The sequence below is a fragment of the Calidris pugnax genome, unplaced genomic scaffold, assembly GCF_001431845.1.
Source record: "Calidris pugnax isolate Ruff unplaced genomic scaffold, ASM143184v1 scaffold18, whole genome shotgun sequence".
Lineage (NCBI taxonomy): Eukaryota > Metazoa > Chordata > Aves > Charadriiformes > Scolopacidae > Calidris > Calidris pugnax.
Genome location: NW_015090812.1, coordinates 2189216 through 2205162, shown reverse-complemented (window position 1 = coordinate 2205162; position 15947 = coordinate 2189216). Strand labels below are relative to the sequence as shown.

Below are 15947 nucleotides of genomic sequence, written 5' to 3'. Positions count from 1 at the left end.
TCTGTCCCCAGATCTTTGCCTCAAGTTGCTGTGGAGGAAACCACTTAATATCAAATCCCCTTGACTGACTAGATACGAGCTTATCATCAAAGCTTTTGCTCTCCACAAAGACTGTACAAATACAAATACACTGTGCAGTAGTCCTTACCACAATTAAGCAATTAACACTTTAACAGATAGATAGAATTTTCCTGTTTAGTCTATTAGTATTTATCTCTTGATATAAGTAGTTGTACTGAACTGAATAAGATTTTGTATGAAATTATTTTTGTATGAAATTAGTCATGCAAGTAAATGTCAAATCCAATAAAAGTAATGAAAAACAGTTCAGCTGTAAAAATAAAATATTTTTCTGTATATTCAGGTGGAAACAATTTGATACTGAAGTCTCCCTGCTACCAATTTTGATCACCACAATTAAAAAGTTGCTAGTTAAAATGTACAGTCTTCAGCTTCAAATGAAAGCCTCATTATAAAATATTTGGCTTTTTTATAAACCCAAGCGAAAATTGAATATTAATTGATACTTCTTCAAGTTTCAGTGTAATTTGCTTTTGCTCATTAGTATTGGGCTAAAAACTTGAGAGAAACAATGCACTCCATCGGCCTTCTGCAAGTCAGAAATTGGATTTAATGCCACTTAGCCTGTTTGGCCAGTTGAAATCCCAGGAGCTCATGGGTGCTTAAAAGACTGGGCAACACTTTTTATAAATATCAAGATTTTTCAAAATCTTGTTCACTAGAATATCCTGCTTGGTCCACTGAGTGTATTGTATTGTGTACTAACTGTCCCTTGCCCCACTGACATATCAGTTAGTAGATGCTATTTAAAAATCCGTTAATAGGTAATAACTGGCCCAGGATGCTTGTCAGCCTGGAATTAAGTGCATTAGCTATTTTTCTTCTTCTCTGGGTTGAGATAAATACAGACAAGATACAGGGAGTTAAGGAACCACATGTACAAACATTCAAATTAAATATGTTTTAGGAACTACTGATCTTGAAGTGAAGTAATGAAAATGAAATCCAGCATTATGTATTGCTAAGTAGTTGCAAAACTGGCAGAAATTCGGAGAATCTATCACTTAAGAATTTTGTTATTTTTATTTATCATTATTATTTATTATTTTTAAAGCAGCTGACCTGTGTAAAAACCTTAAGTGAAAATAGTAAATATCACAGAATTCTTCTTCTAGCTCTCTAAAATGCAAAATTTATTTGGAGGGACTGAAAAAAGGGGGGCCTAATTAACTTTCTATACTCAAGGGATTTTTCTTAAGTCCTTCAGTGGAACTGAGACAATAATAAAGCAATCTTATTTCCAACAACAGGAAAGAGCACATGAAGATGGGAAGAAAAAAAGGAGAACTCAACAGACCTGTCCTAAAAATGAGTGTGTCTGTGCTGCCCAGTGCCCTGGCTACAGCATAGCAACAGCCAGTTACTTTCTTAGTAAGTTCTACTTCTTTTTTCTGGGTGCAACCAGACTAGCAAAAATGCTGAGATTTCTCATTTCAAGCCTTTAAAGGACAGAGGTTTATTTTTTGAAAAAAAAAAAACAAAAACAAACGAAAAAGCTGAAAAAGGTACCGTTGGGCCCACATGTAAAAATCTCAGTGGAAAATTAGAAGTGCTTTCTCATTCAGTCTTTCATTTAGATAATACAAAGTCTCCCTAATTGTTTCTGTGGCACTTGATTTGTGCTGGAGTAGGACTGTGAGAGTGTTATCCCTCGGAGAATAGGGATCGTCATGAAAATGAGATGTGAATCTTTTCAGGCTGCCCTGGTGTGTATGAAATTTTAACTAAATAAATCCCGGTACAAGGGATTTTGTTAGAACTGCTGAATAATAAGAATTGTAAAAGTTCTGGAAGTTGATTTTTTTCCTGCTCTGATAGTAATTGTAATGACTTAAGATTAATCTCAGCATTTAAAAAAAAAATAGAGGTAATTGCAGTACTCAAAACCCTGAGGCAAATCAGTGGAAATGCTTTGGAAAGGATAATTATACCTGCAAGAGGAAGACTATCAACTTAATAGCATTAACTGGTCCAATTAAGGAGAAGGTGGAGGAAGGGCCAATTTGTTACTTCTTTAATTGTTCACTGAAGAAGTGGTTTTGATATACGAGAAATAGGAACAATTTGTTACTTCTTTAATTGTTCACTGAAAAAGTGGTTTTGATATTCGAGCAATAGGAATTGGTTTCTTTTTTCCAAGGTGATTCCCCAAGTTTTAAACATTTTAAGGACTACTGAGGGGCTCTTGTCTCTAGTTGTCATTAAATGCTCGATGTCACGGACCTGCTGGTGTTTTACCATCTAAACAAGGAGGGAGGGCTTGGGGGGGTTTAATGCAGCAGGCGTTTTGTTTCACATCGTTAACCTAATCTGGTCATAATCCCAGTCTAAACATCCATAAAGAGATTATTCCTAATCGGGGGGAAGATGGGACAGGGAGAGGATTCTTTGTTGTTCCAAACCAGCAGCAGGTTTGGGTTATTTTACCACTGATAAGGGTTAGAGCTGGCTGCAGGCTGGCTGAATGCAACGTAGGAGCTGCTGCCACAAAGCTGTCCCTGGGGCCTGCTCTGACATGCACAGTGGTGTGTGTGTCTGTAAGTACAGGTGTAGGAACAGCCCTGTGTGTACACGCACCAGTCATTTGCAAACTAATGCAGGGATTTTGTGTCCATGCCTTGGAGAATACATACTTGCATATATAAGCAGGCATGGGTTTTACCAGGGGGAATAGAGGGAACAGAGTTTAAGAGGGTTTTAATCCTTCCATGAATCCTTATCTTTCCTTTCCTTGCTCTGGTGCTGGCACCGCTTCTGGCACTTGCCTCACATCTTGAGCCCGTTAAAAAAGTTTTAACTAAAAGTTAAAAGCAAAGGCCCAAACGCGCTTTGTGCAGTGACACAAAGGTGGTGGTGCTGGATGGGAAGGGCAGCACCATCTTCTTCAGAGTCGTAGCACAAAGACAGGGTTGGGGTTTTTTTTCTCTGCCAGTGGTTATTTTGAGCTTTCTAAGGCAGCCCTTCAGATTGGAATTGCAGAACAGAATTTAGACAACAGACAGCCCTACCATGGTTAAAGCAAGCGTACCCGCTCTTATCTAACACAGGTGGGTGATAGCACAAAGGCACTCTTTCATACCAGCTACGGGTTTATTTCTGTATCTACCCACAGACAGATGCATAAATATGTATGCTTTTATACACAGAGTATTAAAACAGCATTTCAAAACAAAACATTCCCCTGAATACATTTGTGACTGAGCAGTCTCTGCGGAAACTGATAGGAGATTGATGTTAATCGTGTTGTTCAGGGCACTACTTAAAAGCTGTCAGTCAGTGCCGACTACAGCAGAAACCCACCATCACCACACTGGCTGTAACCACAGATCCCACTGCACAGAATAAAGCCTAATTACCTAAATCCAATGAGCAAACACACCACTAAAAGAGGGTGACGTAATCAGGAGAGAGATAAGTCTAAATTAGAATGAATAATAAAAAAGCATTTTAATTTTTCAAAATTTAAAGTTGATGAGGAGCTCATTTTCTCCTTTTCAGCAAGAACAGCAGTGGACAGAAAGTCAAAGAAACTGAACATCATGGAGTGTTACAGTAAAATACTTGATTTACCATGTGCAAAAAAGATATTAATATATAGCCTGAGAGGTGGTATGACTGGAGCAGCAGGAGAGAAATGAGTACTTAGCGGGAGCAATGGGTATCTTTGGTTTATTAAAGTCCAGATCATCCAATAGCTTTACACAGCTTTATTCAAGTAGGATGCTCTAATCCAAAAGAGAGGTTCTCTGAGCTCTGCACTGCAATTAATCTTCTTGCTCCTTTGATTAATTGCAGACACATACCTTACCACTCCTATAAAATGATCCTAGTGCATTCCCAGTCCCCTCGCAGCACGCAGGCTACTGGTGCTTGAGGACTAGCAAGGAAATAACTGACCACAGGATTTTGATGCAGCAGTCCTTTAATGATTAATAAAAATATAAATTGCACCACAACAGCCTCTCTTCTCAATCTCCACCTCTTATAAGAAAGGTGGAAGCCAAAGAAATGCTGAAACTGTTATGTATTAAGATTTTTTCAACAATTAACATCCATAAAGAGATTATTCCTAATCGAGGGGAAGATGGGACAGGGAGAGGATTCTTTGTTGTTCCAAACCAGCAGCAGGTTTGGGTTATTTTACCACTGATAAGGGTTAGAGCTGGCTGCAGGCTGGCTGAATGCAACGTAGGAGCTGCTGCCACAAAGCTGTCCCTGGGGCCTGCTCTGACATGCACAGTGGTGTGTGTGTCTGTAAGTACAGGTGTAGGAACAGCCCTGTGTGTACACGCACCAGTCATTTGCAAACTAATGCAGGGATTTTGTGTCCATGCCTTGGAGAATACATACTTGCATATATAAGCAGGCATGGGTTTTACCAGGGGGAATAGAGGGAACAGAGTTTAAGAGGGTTTTAATCCTTCCATGAATCCTTATCTTTCCTTTCCTTGCTCTGGTGCTGGCACCGCTTCTGGCACTTGCCTCACATCTTGAGCCCGTTAAAAAAGTTTTAACTAAAAGTTAAAAGCAAAGGCCCAAACGCGCTTTGTGCAGTGACACAAAGGTGGTGGTGCTGGATGGGAAGGGCAGCACCATCTTCTTCAGAGTCGTAGCACAAAGACAGGGTTGGGGTTTTTTTTCTCTGCCAGTGGTTATTTTGAGCTTTCTAAGGCAGCCCTTCAGATTGGAATTGCAGAACAGAATTTAGACAACAGACAGCCCTACCATGGTTAAAGCAAGCGTACCCGCTCTTATCTAACACAGGTGGGTGATAGCACAAAGGCACTCTTTCATACCAGCTACGGGTTTATTTCTGTATCTACCCACAGACAGATGCATAAATATGTATGCTTTTATACACAGAGTATTAAAACAGCATTTCAAAACAAAACATTCCCCTGAATACATTTGTGACTGAGCAGTCTCTGCGGAAACTGATAGGAGATTGATGTTAATCGTGTTGTTCAGGGCACTACTTAAAAGCTGTCAGTCAGTGCCGACTACAGCAGAAACCCACCATCACCACACTGGCTGTAACCACAGATCCCACTGCACAGAATAAAGCCTAATTACCTAAATCCAATGAGCAAACACACCACTAAAAGAGGGTGACGTAATCAGGAGAGAGATAAGTCTAAATTAGAATGAATAATAAAAAAGCATTTTAATTTTTCAAAATTTAAAGTTGATGAGGAGCTCATTTTCTCCTTTTCAGCAAGAACAGCAGTGGACAGAAAGTCAAAGAAACTGAACATCATGGAGTGTTACAGTAAAATACTTGATTTACCATGTGCAAAAAAGATATTAATATATAGCCTGAGAGGTGGTATGACTGGAGCAGCAGGAGAGAAATGAGTACTTAGCGGGAGCAATGGGTATCTTTGGTTTATTAAAGTCCAGATCATCCAATAGCTTTACACAGCTTTATTCAAGTAGGATGCTCTAATCCAAAAGAGAGGTTCTCTGAGCTCTGCACTGCAATTAATCTTCTTGCTCCTTTGATTAATTGCAGACACATACCTTACCACTCCTATAAAATGATCCTAGTGCATTCCCAGTCCCCTCGCAGCACGCAGGCTACTGGTGCTTGAGGACTAGCAAGGAAATAACTGACCACAGGATTTTGATGCAGCAGTCCTTTAATGATTAATAAAAATATAAATTGCACCACAACAGCCTCTCTTCTCAATCTCCACCTCTTATAAGAAAGGTGGAAGCCAAAGAAATGCTGAAACTGTTATGTATTAAGATTTTTTCAACAGTCACTTTTGCCGCTCCTAATCAAAATACGCCTACATGTTTATATGCTATTTTAATCCAAAATCTCATCATTCACCTTGAATTTTCTTTTTCTTATGACAGAAATGAGGAAAAATGCAGTGATTTTAAAAAAATGTTGAAAGCCACAACAGTGGATCTCCAGAAAAGATGGCACATCTTGTGATCTTCTCTGATGGAAGGACAGCACCAGCCTCTCAAGCACAAAGCTTTTATCAGCTCTGCGTAAGTTAGGACAGTGGTTAAGCAACGTACTTGGAAAATTTTCATTTCTTCAGCACTGAAGGGCTACTCAGCTCTAGGTTTTCAATTTAATCCATTTCATCAAGGCTTAATTGCAAAATTGTGTGGAGTTAGGCTAAGTTCTGAATTTTCCTAGGACTTGGGAAAATTCAGCCTAGCTATTAAATTCTCACTTCATCTTCTATCAGTGCTAATGTATGTACTTGACTGAAAACACCACCTTGGCCATGTTGCAGTAAGGCCCACAATACATTATAGACCCCGCTCCAAAAGTTTTTGAGTGCATTAATACTGCTGTAATTGAATAAAAATCTAATTTGGGGGAAATTTGATGCATCCACCCCATCCTATGTATCCAAAGCCCCAGTTTTTCCAGCAGGTAAGTGAACAAGAATGAGGTTAAATGGAGATGGTGGACATTGAGCTAAAAAATATTAAACAACCCCATCACGCAGCCCCCAAACAGCAAATCTCTTCCCCTTCAATATAAACAAATGCAGAAACAGAAACAAAGCATCTTCACTTTATTCTGGGTATCCTCTCCATTCAGTAGAATCAGAGATGCATATTTAATAGTTTGCCCTAGAAGTAGCTCATTACTGACTGTTATTAGAATTACAAACTAGTAATTAACAAAATAAAAGAGCCGTGTCTATGTGTTGCGGTCTCATTTTGCATGTAAGCAGATTAGACTGATGGGACTTCAAGACACGCAAACGCCGTACAGAGAATATAACTGCCAACATTTCAACATTTAACAACTAGAATTATTTTCTTTAAAATGTCCTTCATGGTGGATGTGACCTCAAGCAGATGAGTAGGTAGCGAAGAAGTCCAGTTCTAGTGTCTTGGCCAAATTCCAGCCTCAGTAATTACACTCTGCTCTTAAATTCCCCCTGCAGCTCGACTAGAATAAAGCTCTTTTTCAGCTTGTCCTGAAGCATTGTGTAGTACTTCTGTGAAGCTGCACAACACTGAAAAACACCTTAAAACTACAAGGGGAACTTAGGTAGCCAGAAAGCTGTTACCAGAGTGTGGATTTGGGCAGAACCCCAAGGTCAAGTCACACTCGCAGCTGGATCAAGGGATCTTTGCTGACAGGGAATGTCAGGTCCTTGTTAAAGAGAGCACAAGTGGGAGTAGCTCGTGGTGCTGCCGGAATACAAACTGGGAAAGTTGGGATCTCCGCACCTAGAAGAGTGGAGAGGATCCCTAGAAGGGGCTGCAGCAACATTTCCTAACAAATGACTCTGCATAAAAGCCTCTGGTGCTATAGAGTATCTTATCACCACCTTATTTGGTTATTTAGTAATATTTCCAAAATTATTTGTTGATAAAAAACATTCCAGCAACTTAAAACAAACCAACCAACCCACTTTTTATTTATTTATTTATTTAAAAAATAAAGTCTTTCCCAACAGAAAAGCAGCTGTGTAACCCAATTACTCCAAGACCCACTCAGAGATTATCTAAGCAGGCTGAAGCAGGCCTGCAGCACGAGTGAAAGCCTTCCACGTTATGCTAAACAGACAGCTGTGGCAGTTTTCTTTGCCTCTAAATTGGGACTAATTTCAAATATCTAGGTAACTGACTCACAAATCAGTTTATACCCAAAAATGTCACTCTTGCTAAACTAGAATAATTCAGAGCAATCACTGTATAAATTCCCCTAAAAAGGAAATAAAACCTCCCCAAATCCATCCATGGAGTCTGTTTGCTATTTGCATTTTGTGCCTTTTTTTTTTTTTCCCTTCCTGTTGTTGCCTTTCTTTTTTCAGATGTCTTTGGGGTGTTTTTTTCTCCAGATCAGGGCAGCTGTAAGCTCAGTGCTTTTATTTCACCCATTTCCTTAATCTCCACTTTCACATGTTTTCTCGTCCGCAGCCACCTCAGGACAAGCAGCGCAGCGATGCCAAGGCCAGCAGTCAGTGTCACCACCGTCACCACAGCACTAATGCCAGCAGCCAGTTGTGTCATGCAGAAGTCTGGTGGCTTTTCATCAACGTAATAAATCCTTATTTTTTGAATATGCAGAGCATCTCCATGGACAGAGACAGTTCATGTTCTGTTGGAATGAAACATGGAGTCATCTTTCACATCTTTTTCAGTAATAGGTGACATCAGCTATATCTACATCACACCTAGATTTCTGGGAGAGCTGCTGGTTCAGGCAGATCTGGATACACAGGGAGTTGAACTTCACGGCTGTGATGAACTTGGGGTGCAGTTTGTGTTGCCTCTCAAACAGATCTCTCAGGGTGTTTGCTACGTCGGAAACATCAAAGGCACTGAACCTTTTTTTGTGCTTCATTTCAACATAGATACAGCTCGTTCTAACCAGTTTGCAGCAGCTCAGGCTTTTGTCACCCATGTCAGTTCTACTGACTCTGGCCATGTTCATACAGCAGCACGTGTTGGTTTGATTGCACTGCTGGGCTGTGAAGGCATTGTTCTCCTCGCAGTCTGGGTTGTAAATGCCATTATTATTCAACTGCCCACGGGGATGGCCCCAGAAGCACTTCTGCTGCAGGGGGATCATTTCTGCCTTCACCAGCAAGCATTTTGAGGTCAGCCTGGAACAGTCTACCCCGCGATTTGAACCCACCAGCGTGCAGGTGCAGCTCCCAGGGCCATCCTGGGCACAGACTGTCCACTTGTTGGTTGCATGGGTGCAGTTGTTCTGCTCTGCTGAAGCCACCGCCAGAATCAAACCCAGGCAAACCCCCAGGAGAAGCTCCATGTTGCAGGTGAAAAGTGTGAATGAAGTCCCAGATGATGGGAGGCTGAAGCTTTAATCCACCCATGGAAGCTACTTGTTCTATATGCAGATGTACTGCTGCCTTTATCGACATAAAAATCAGACCCACCAAACAGGTTCTTCTTCCAAAACAACTGGCATCTAGTACCCAATTCCTAGAGAAATCAACAAGCTGCACTTTAAGCTGGTTCTTCTCAGGGCAGGGGGGTTGGAACTTGATGATCTTTGAGGTCCCTTCCAAGTGTAACCATTCTATGATTCTATCAGTTGACAGTTTTTACAGACACTGGAGAAAAATTAACTGATTTGTCAGAAGTAACATATGGGAGAAGAACCACAGGTAACTAAAGGAGATGGTGTTTTCCCTACTGGAGGAGGATCCTCATCACCATTACCTTAATGAAAAACTGCACTGTCTCTTCCCTCAAAGGTTGCCAGAAGCACAACGATGGTTTCAGAATATACCCATCACCAAACAAAAAGTGTGGAACAGCAGCAAGAAAAGGACAAAGAGGGAATCATTTCAAATTTCCTTGAGAGAGCTGCGTAAGTTGCCAAAAAAAGTGCACTTTTTCAGTGACTTTTTTGCACTAGTGGCTTTCCCCCTCTAAATAAGGACAGAAGAGACTTATTGTAAAGATGAAGTTCTTTCCAAATATCCATGTATATATAAACTATATGACACTAAAACCAAAAAGAAGTATTATTTTCTTTAATCTATGCTAAGCTGTAATGGTACTACAGGAGTTAATTATTTAGAACAGCAGGCTGTAAAAGGAATAATCCTGGAGGAAATGTGGAGTGGGTTATTTCTTTAGTGATCTCTGCTTCCATGGAAACAATTTCTCGGCACAATTCTAAATCTCATAAAAATAGGGCACTAGGTTTATGTAAACCAGCAAGACATTTCCAATTAAACAACCCGAATGCTTTTATCTAGGCTATTAAATAGTTTGCTGGGTATCAAAGATGATTACGCTGTTCACTGGGTTATTAACAACCGGCTCCTTCCCAAGTGCTGGCTCCGTGGGGTTGGATGAAGTCACCCTGCCTGCACCCCAATGTCCCTTGGTGGGGCTGGCAGTGGCACAGCACCTCTCCTCCTCCTCGCAGAGAGGTGTGCTCTGCCACACTGAGGTGCTCTCCACACCTCCACGCTGGTCGCTTGTCACCTCCTTAACAAAAAGTGTGGAACAGCAGCAAGAAAAGGACAAAGAGGGAATCATTTCAAATTTCCTTGAGAGAGCTGCGTAAGTTGCCAAAAAAAGTGCACTTTTTCATTGACTTTTTTGCACTAGTGGCTTTCCCCCTCTGTAAATAAGGACAGAACAGACTTACTGTAAAGATAAAGTTCTTTCCAAATATCCATGTATATATAAACTATATGACACTAAAACCAAAAAGAAGTATTATTTTCTTTAATCTATGCTAAGCTGTAATGGTACTACAGGAGTTAATTATTTAGAACAGCAGGCTGTAAAAGGAATAATCCTGGAGGAAATGTGGAGTGGGTTATTTCTTTAGTGATCTCTGCTTCCATGGAAACAATTTCTCGGCACAATTCTAAATCTCATAAAAATAGGGCACTAGGTTTATGTAAACCAGCAAGACATTTCCAATTAAACAACCCGAATGCTTTTATCTTGGCTATTAAATAGTTTGCTGGGTATCAAATATGATTACGCTGTTCACTGGGTTATTAACAACCGGCTCCTTCCCAAGTGCTGGCTCCGTGGGGTTGGATGAAGTCACCCTGCCTGCACCCCAATGTCCCTTGGTGGGGCTGGCAGTGGCACAGCACCTCTCCTCCTCCTCGCAGAGAGGTGTGCTCTGCCACACTGAGGTGCTCTCCACACCTCCACGCTGGTCGCTTGTCACCTCCTTGTGTCCCTTTCCCCAACACAACGCTGTCCCCGCTGCTCACTAATGCCAGGCACAGCTGGAAAGGGCTCACCTGGCTCCTGCTGTTGGCAGAAACCAAGCTACAACCAACACACTCCTGTCAAATTTGGGTAACGAATAGTTGTTTAAAGGTGAGCTGGTGATCTCCTTCAGAGTGCACTGCAGTTACCTGTGAAAACAAACCCATTATGTTACCCTACTCCACACCTCCACGCTGCTCGCTTGTCACCTCCTCGTGTCCCTTTCCCCAACACAACGCTGTCCCCGCTGCTCAGTAACGCCCAGCAGAGCCAATTCTCTGCCGGCACAGCTGGAAAGGGCTCACCTGGCTCCTGCTGTTGGCACAAACTGAGCTACAACCAACACACTCCTATCAAATTTGGGTGAAAATAGGGATCTGCCATCCCTGCCACACAACACTACAGGATCGTTTCCCAAAGGAGAGAGTTTGTAAAAACAAAGGAAAAGAAACCAATCTGTACCCAGGTACCCAAAAAATTCAGTGAAATTCAGTGAAATACAGCCAGGACTCTGTGAAAACCACGTGGAAAATAGGGATCTGCCTTCCCTGCCACACAGCACTACGGGATCGTTTCCCAAAGGAGACTAAAGCAGAGAACAAAGGAAAATAAACAAATCTGTACCCCGCTGCTGCCCATAACACGCCATCACCAGCCAGAAGTTTACATGCACGAGTCAGAAGAGTTTTAATGTTACTTCAAAGCTTTTTGGCTCAGCTGTGACAAAGCCCCCTCTAGCGGCTCACGCTCAGTTGAAGCACTGGGTTATTGATCCCGGCTTGGAGGAAATACCAAAGCTCAGCTCAGGAGACAAGGAGCTGTTACAAATAACAGAACACACCTTTTAAGGTGTTTAGTATCAAGCAGGAGCATCAAAGCAGCAAGCGAATGGAAAAGAAGTAGTTAATATCCATGGTAACAGTGGTAATGGGGTTTGTTTGGCTGGTTTGGGGGGTTTGTTTTGTTTGTTTGTTTTCAAGTTTTGTTTGTTTGTTTCCAAGGTTTGTTTCTTTTCCTCAACTGATTTCTTCTTGGAAAGTTTGTTTCTTTTCCTCAACTGATTTCTTCTTAGAAAGTTACTTATTTAAAAAAAAAAAACTTAAAAATACTGGCATTCCCCTCCCTTCCCTTGGAACACAAGGCATATATACATATAATATATATAAATATATCCCTGTGTATAAGCGTTACTTATTTAAAAAAAAAAAAATTAAAAATACTAGCATTCCCCTCCCTTCCCTGGGAACACAAGGCATATATCTATATATTTATATATCTATTCCTGTGTATAAACACTGCTGATAACTGGGACAGCAAAACCTGACCCAGCCAACAAACACCCATAAAGGATATTTGCCAAAAGTTACATCTTAGGGCTTTGGACATTTTTTTCCCCCTGTTTTTCTTTCTTTTTTATTTGTTTTCTTAAACTGCTGACTCTTCCAGTGTAGATGGCATCATTCTGCTTGTTACTTGACCTGTTTCCCAGCTCCTGAGCAACAACCTGGCAAGGTGTAAGAGCTGGTCTTGCAGAAAGAAGGAGCACATTAGTCCCACCACAGGTACACAAGAGCAAAGCCGGCATGAAAGGGATTGCTGGATGGAAAAAAAACCAAACCAAACCCCGCTGAGCTTCCCAATAAAAATATTTAATGCCTTGTATGTGTTTGGTAGCAGAACTTGGTAATGTTAGTAAGAGAGATTTTTATCTTTTCAGAAGCATGCAACTTCCAAACTCTGATTATTAATCACACAGTCAAAATAAATTATGAAAAGCAGGTTAGTTATTTTCAACAAAATTATGACTTGGCATCACAAACGTGGCATTTCCAGTTCACAGCCGTTATCATGAGATACAACTGCTGGTACCATCCTAATCCAGTTGTATTTCCCCTCCCAGCACCCTGCCCAGGAACTCCCTAGGAAATTTGGAGTCTTTGTGTGTAGATCAAAGGCTCGATACCGCACCACCCCCTCCACTCGAGAGACAAACTGCTGTGTGTAACATCACCCTTAAATCCAATTAATACACCAGTAGTAATATTATTAATATCCAAGGGCTCACATCTTCACACCATCAGGTTCTGCACCTTCCACTCAGCAACAGAGAGAGACGAACGTTTTATGAGGCATGATAAAAAAAGTGAAGTTAACTTCACTCCTTGGGATGCACTTCTACAGTTTTAAAGCTTTTCAAACTCTTCATACAAAGGAAAAGCTGAAGTTAAAAACGTAAACATATAAAATTTTAAAATTCCATTTAGGTTATGTAGAACTAGATATATACACACATTTTATTTATTTTTTTTTTAAATAATAATCGAGTCCATTGTCACCCCTCTAGATATAAACTCAAGGTCTTGCTTAATTCATGTTTTCAAATATATCTTAGACCTCTCTGACAAACTTTGCCCAAGATAAAGCTGTGTAAATAGTAATAACTGTACAACAGTCCAAGTTTCCTCATGATTTAGAAAGCAAAATTTTAAGCATGTTTTTCTTCTATAAAGATTCACAGTGACAGAGCTCACGAAATATTTCCAATCAAGAAATTTCTCCATCTGTTTATGACTAATTTATCTGAAATATCCTTGCGTGAAATTATAACTGAAGAACCGATACAAACCAGTAGGTTTTCTTATTGAACTGCACGTTATAGAGGAGACTGAATAGAAAACTTGGTGGGTTTTTTTTTTGCTTTTAAAAAGACAAATATTTTTCTGTTTGTTGCACTAAAGTCACCATCAATCAAAAGCTCTTGTTTCCACGGGAAACAGCAGCAATTAGAAGTGGCCAAATCACAACCATGTGGCAGAAGGACACACTCTCTCCCCGCAGAAGGGAAGAGCTGAAAGTTTGGGACCTGTAATAAGACAGGAGTCAGCATTTCCACTGGAAACAACCACAACCGCTACCGAGACGTCACCAAAACTCCCCAGCTTGCTCTACCCAATATAGAAGCAAGATGGCAAAGGAGATGCCAAAAAGCTACCTGACCGTAGGGATCGATGGAGAAAAAATATATTAAAAAAAAAATAATAATTAATCAGCTGATGTATTAAACTACAACTGAATAAAACTTCAGACTGGATACCAGGAAAGTGGGAAATCAGTACAAAGTTTTCCTTTCAGTGCAGCTTCTCCTTTATGAATGCACTCACACTTACGGTCTCTAAAGCGCTCAGGAATAAATTCATTCTGAGTTAGATGGGGACCTGTCGATAAAAAAAATAAAAGAAAAATCTCAAACTGGGAAGACTTGAGATTTTGTCCTCTCTCCTTGAAGGCCGAAGCCCAGGATTCTTGACGGGTTGTCCTTCTTCCCAAACAGCAGACTGTGGGTCAAGCAATTCATTCGGTAGCACTTGTTTTTTTTTTTTACAAAATGTTCATATTAAATGTTCCCCACGAGGTCAGGTCACACACAGTAGGAGTTTCTCAAACTCCTTTTTCATAACGATACCACCGGATTCTGTAACAGTCACTATTAAAATGGGTAATAATTCTGAAAGAGTTGACATAATGGGGAGAAGGAGGAGAAAATTTAAAAATAAAATCAAAGTTCCCTAATTTTGTTTTGTTAAAGCCATCACATCAGTGTTTCATTTGTTCGTGCTCATTCTCTTCGGAATTGCTCTTCTTCTCACCCTTGTACGTGGAGAGGAATAAGTTTTCTATCTGAGTCAAGAACTCTTCAGCGATGAAGCAGTTTGTCACCTTGCCCAGAGTCTTCCTCATGCACTCCAACAGCTGGTCAAAAGAAAAGGAGATTGTTTCTAAATCGTCACTTTTCCTGAATTTATTTTTTTCCCTGTCTAGCTGTTAAGTATTCCAAAGGGATTTTTATTTATTTATTTATGATTAACACCATACAAAGTGTTCAACTGTACCACAGAGGTTTTAGAAAGGAATGGTCACACAGGAACACATGGGTGATTTAAACTCAATTCTTTAAAACATCAAATTGCACAAGGGCTAAATTCAAGGGTATTTTACCAACCGCTGCTCCCGACTCCCTCAGATGGACACTGTTATTTTCATTGTGTTTGTAAGTTAACAAGCTGCACTACAGAAGTCATTTATTGTGATTACATCTCTAATTTGTAACAAAGTAACTTCAGTTGACTTTTCATAGTTTGCATTTTAAAAAAAACCCTCTTCAATTTAAAAAAAAAAAGCTAAAAATTAAAAGAAGAAAACTTACTTTCTGCAAACAAGTGAGGTCAGAATCTCTGTGAAAGATTTTATCCATGGGGACGCTGCTGTTCAAAGAAAAACAAGAGCAGTGCTGTAGGAAGCAGGGCCACATCTTCATTGAAAGATCAATAATAAAACATGCAAAAATTCTAAACTGGCTATTCTTTAGAATACAAAGAGACACATACCTATGGCAAAATCTGTATTTTTCAATTATCCATCTTGTTTTTTCAAATATTAATTCCCACTGAGGTTCCTCCACCATCTGCTGTACTTCAAATTTGTAGGGCAGGCCTGGAATCAATTGAACATGATTATTTGGTGTTTCTAGTACACTCAATTATTTCTTTTTCAGTTTTAAATGCAACTGGTCACAATCCATTACTGACTGCAGAAGCTCCCAGTCCCATTACTTGCCAACGCTGAGGAGGTTAAAGTAAAAGTACGACGTGTTTTGGATTCCAAATTTAATTTTGGTGGAAACAGGGGAAAAAAGCCGTTCTCCTCCCTGCCCTGGTAAGAAACTACACAGAAATCTACAAGGTAACAAAAATGGCAAAATAAATTGAGTTTTTATACTCGATGTATTCAATTGGAGTCAACATATACAATTGGAGTCAAGTCAACACTGACTCCAAGAGTGTAAGTGGTGCTAAGATCTCTGTGGTTATTATGTGAATAAAAAAGGTTTTTGTTTCTCATGTATGAACTATTGTTCTAGATTTCAGAGGAATTTTGTTCCTAAAGGAAGAAATTCTTCTAGTTTATTGCAGGTGGGGGAAGAGGAATTTAGAAAGCAATAGACAGCAGGAAACAAGCTCAGAAAATGACTTGCAGAACACAATTCAGTTAGCAAAAATCAGGGAGAAAGAAAAATACCGTGAATTTCAGTAAATAGTTAAAAAAAACCAAAAAAACTCTGCTTCTAAGGGTGGATAAAGTTTCTAAGTATTTTAACTCCACACTGC

General features: G+C 40.1%; 1 protein-coding gene and 1 long non-coding RNA gene across 2 annotated transcripts; both read right to left on the bottom strand.

Annotated features, from left to right (window-relative positions):
• Window positions 1-7837: 7837 nt before the first annotated feature.
• On the bottom strand, window positions 7838-9404 carry TACSTD2 (tumor-associated calcium signal transducer 2). Its single transcript, XM_014939026.1, is given in 2 exon segments — window positions 7838-8209; window positions 8211-9404. Coding segments are annotated over 2 exon segments (933 nt in total). The 5' UTR covers window positions 8843-9404; the 3' UTR covers window positions 7838-7908.
• Window positions 9405-13023: 3619 nt separating this feature from the next.
• Window positions 13024-15936, bottom strand: LOC106886180. The gene is made up of 3 exons (XR_001411604.1): window positions 15168-15936; window positions 14987-15044; window positions 13024-14532 (listed from the first exon to the last, which is right to left on the bottom strand). It is a non-coding gene; the product is annotated as an uncharacterized LOC106886180 (long non-coding RNA).
• Window positions 15937-15947: the final 11 nt, after the last annotated feature.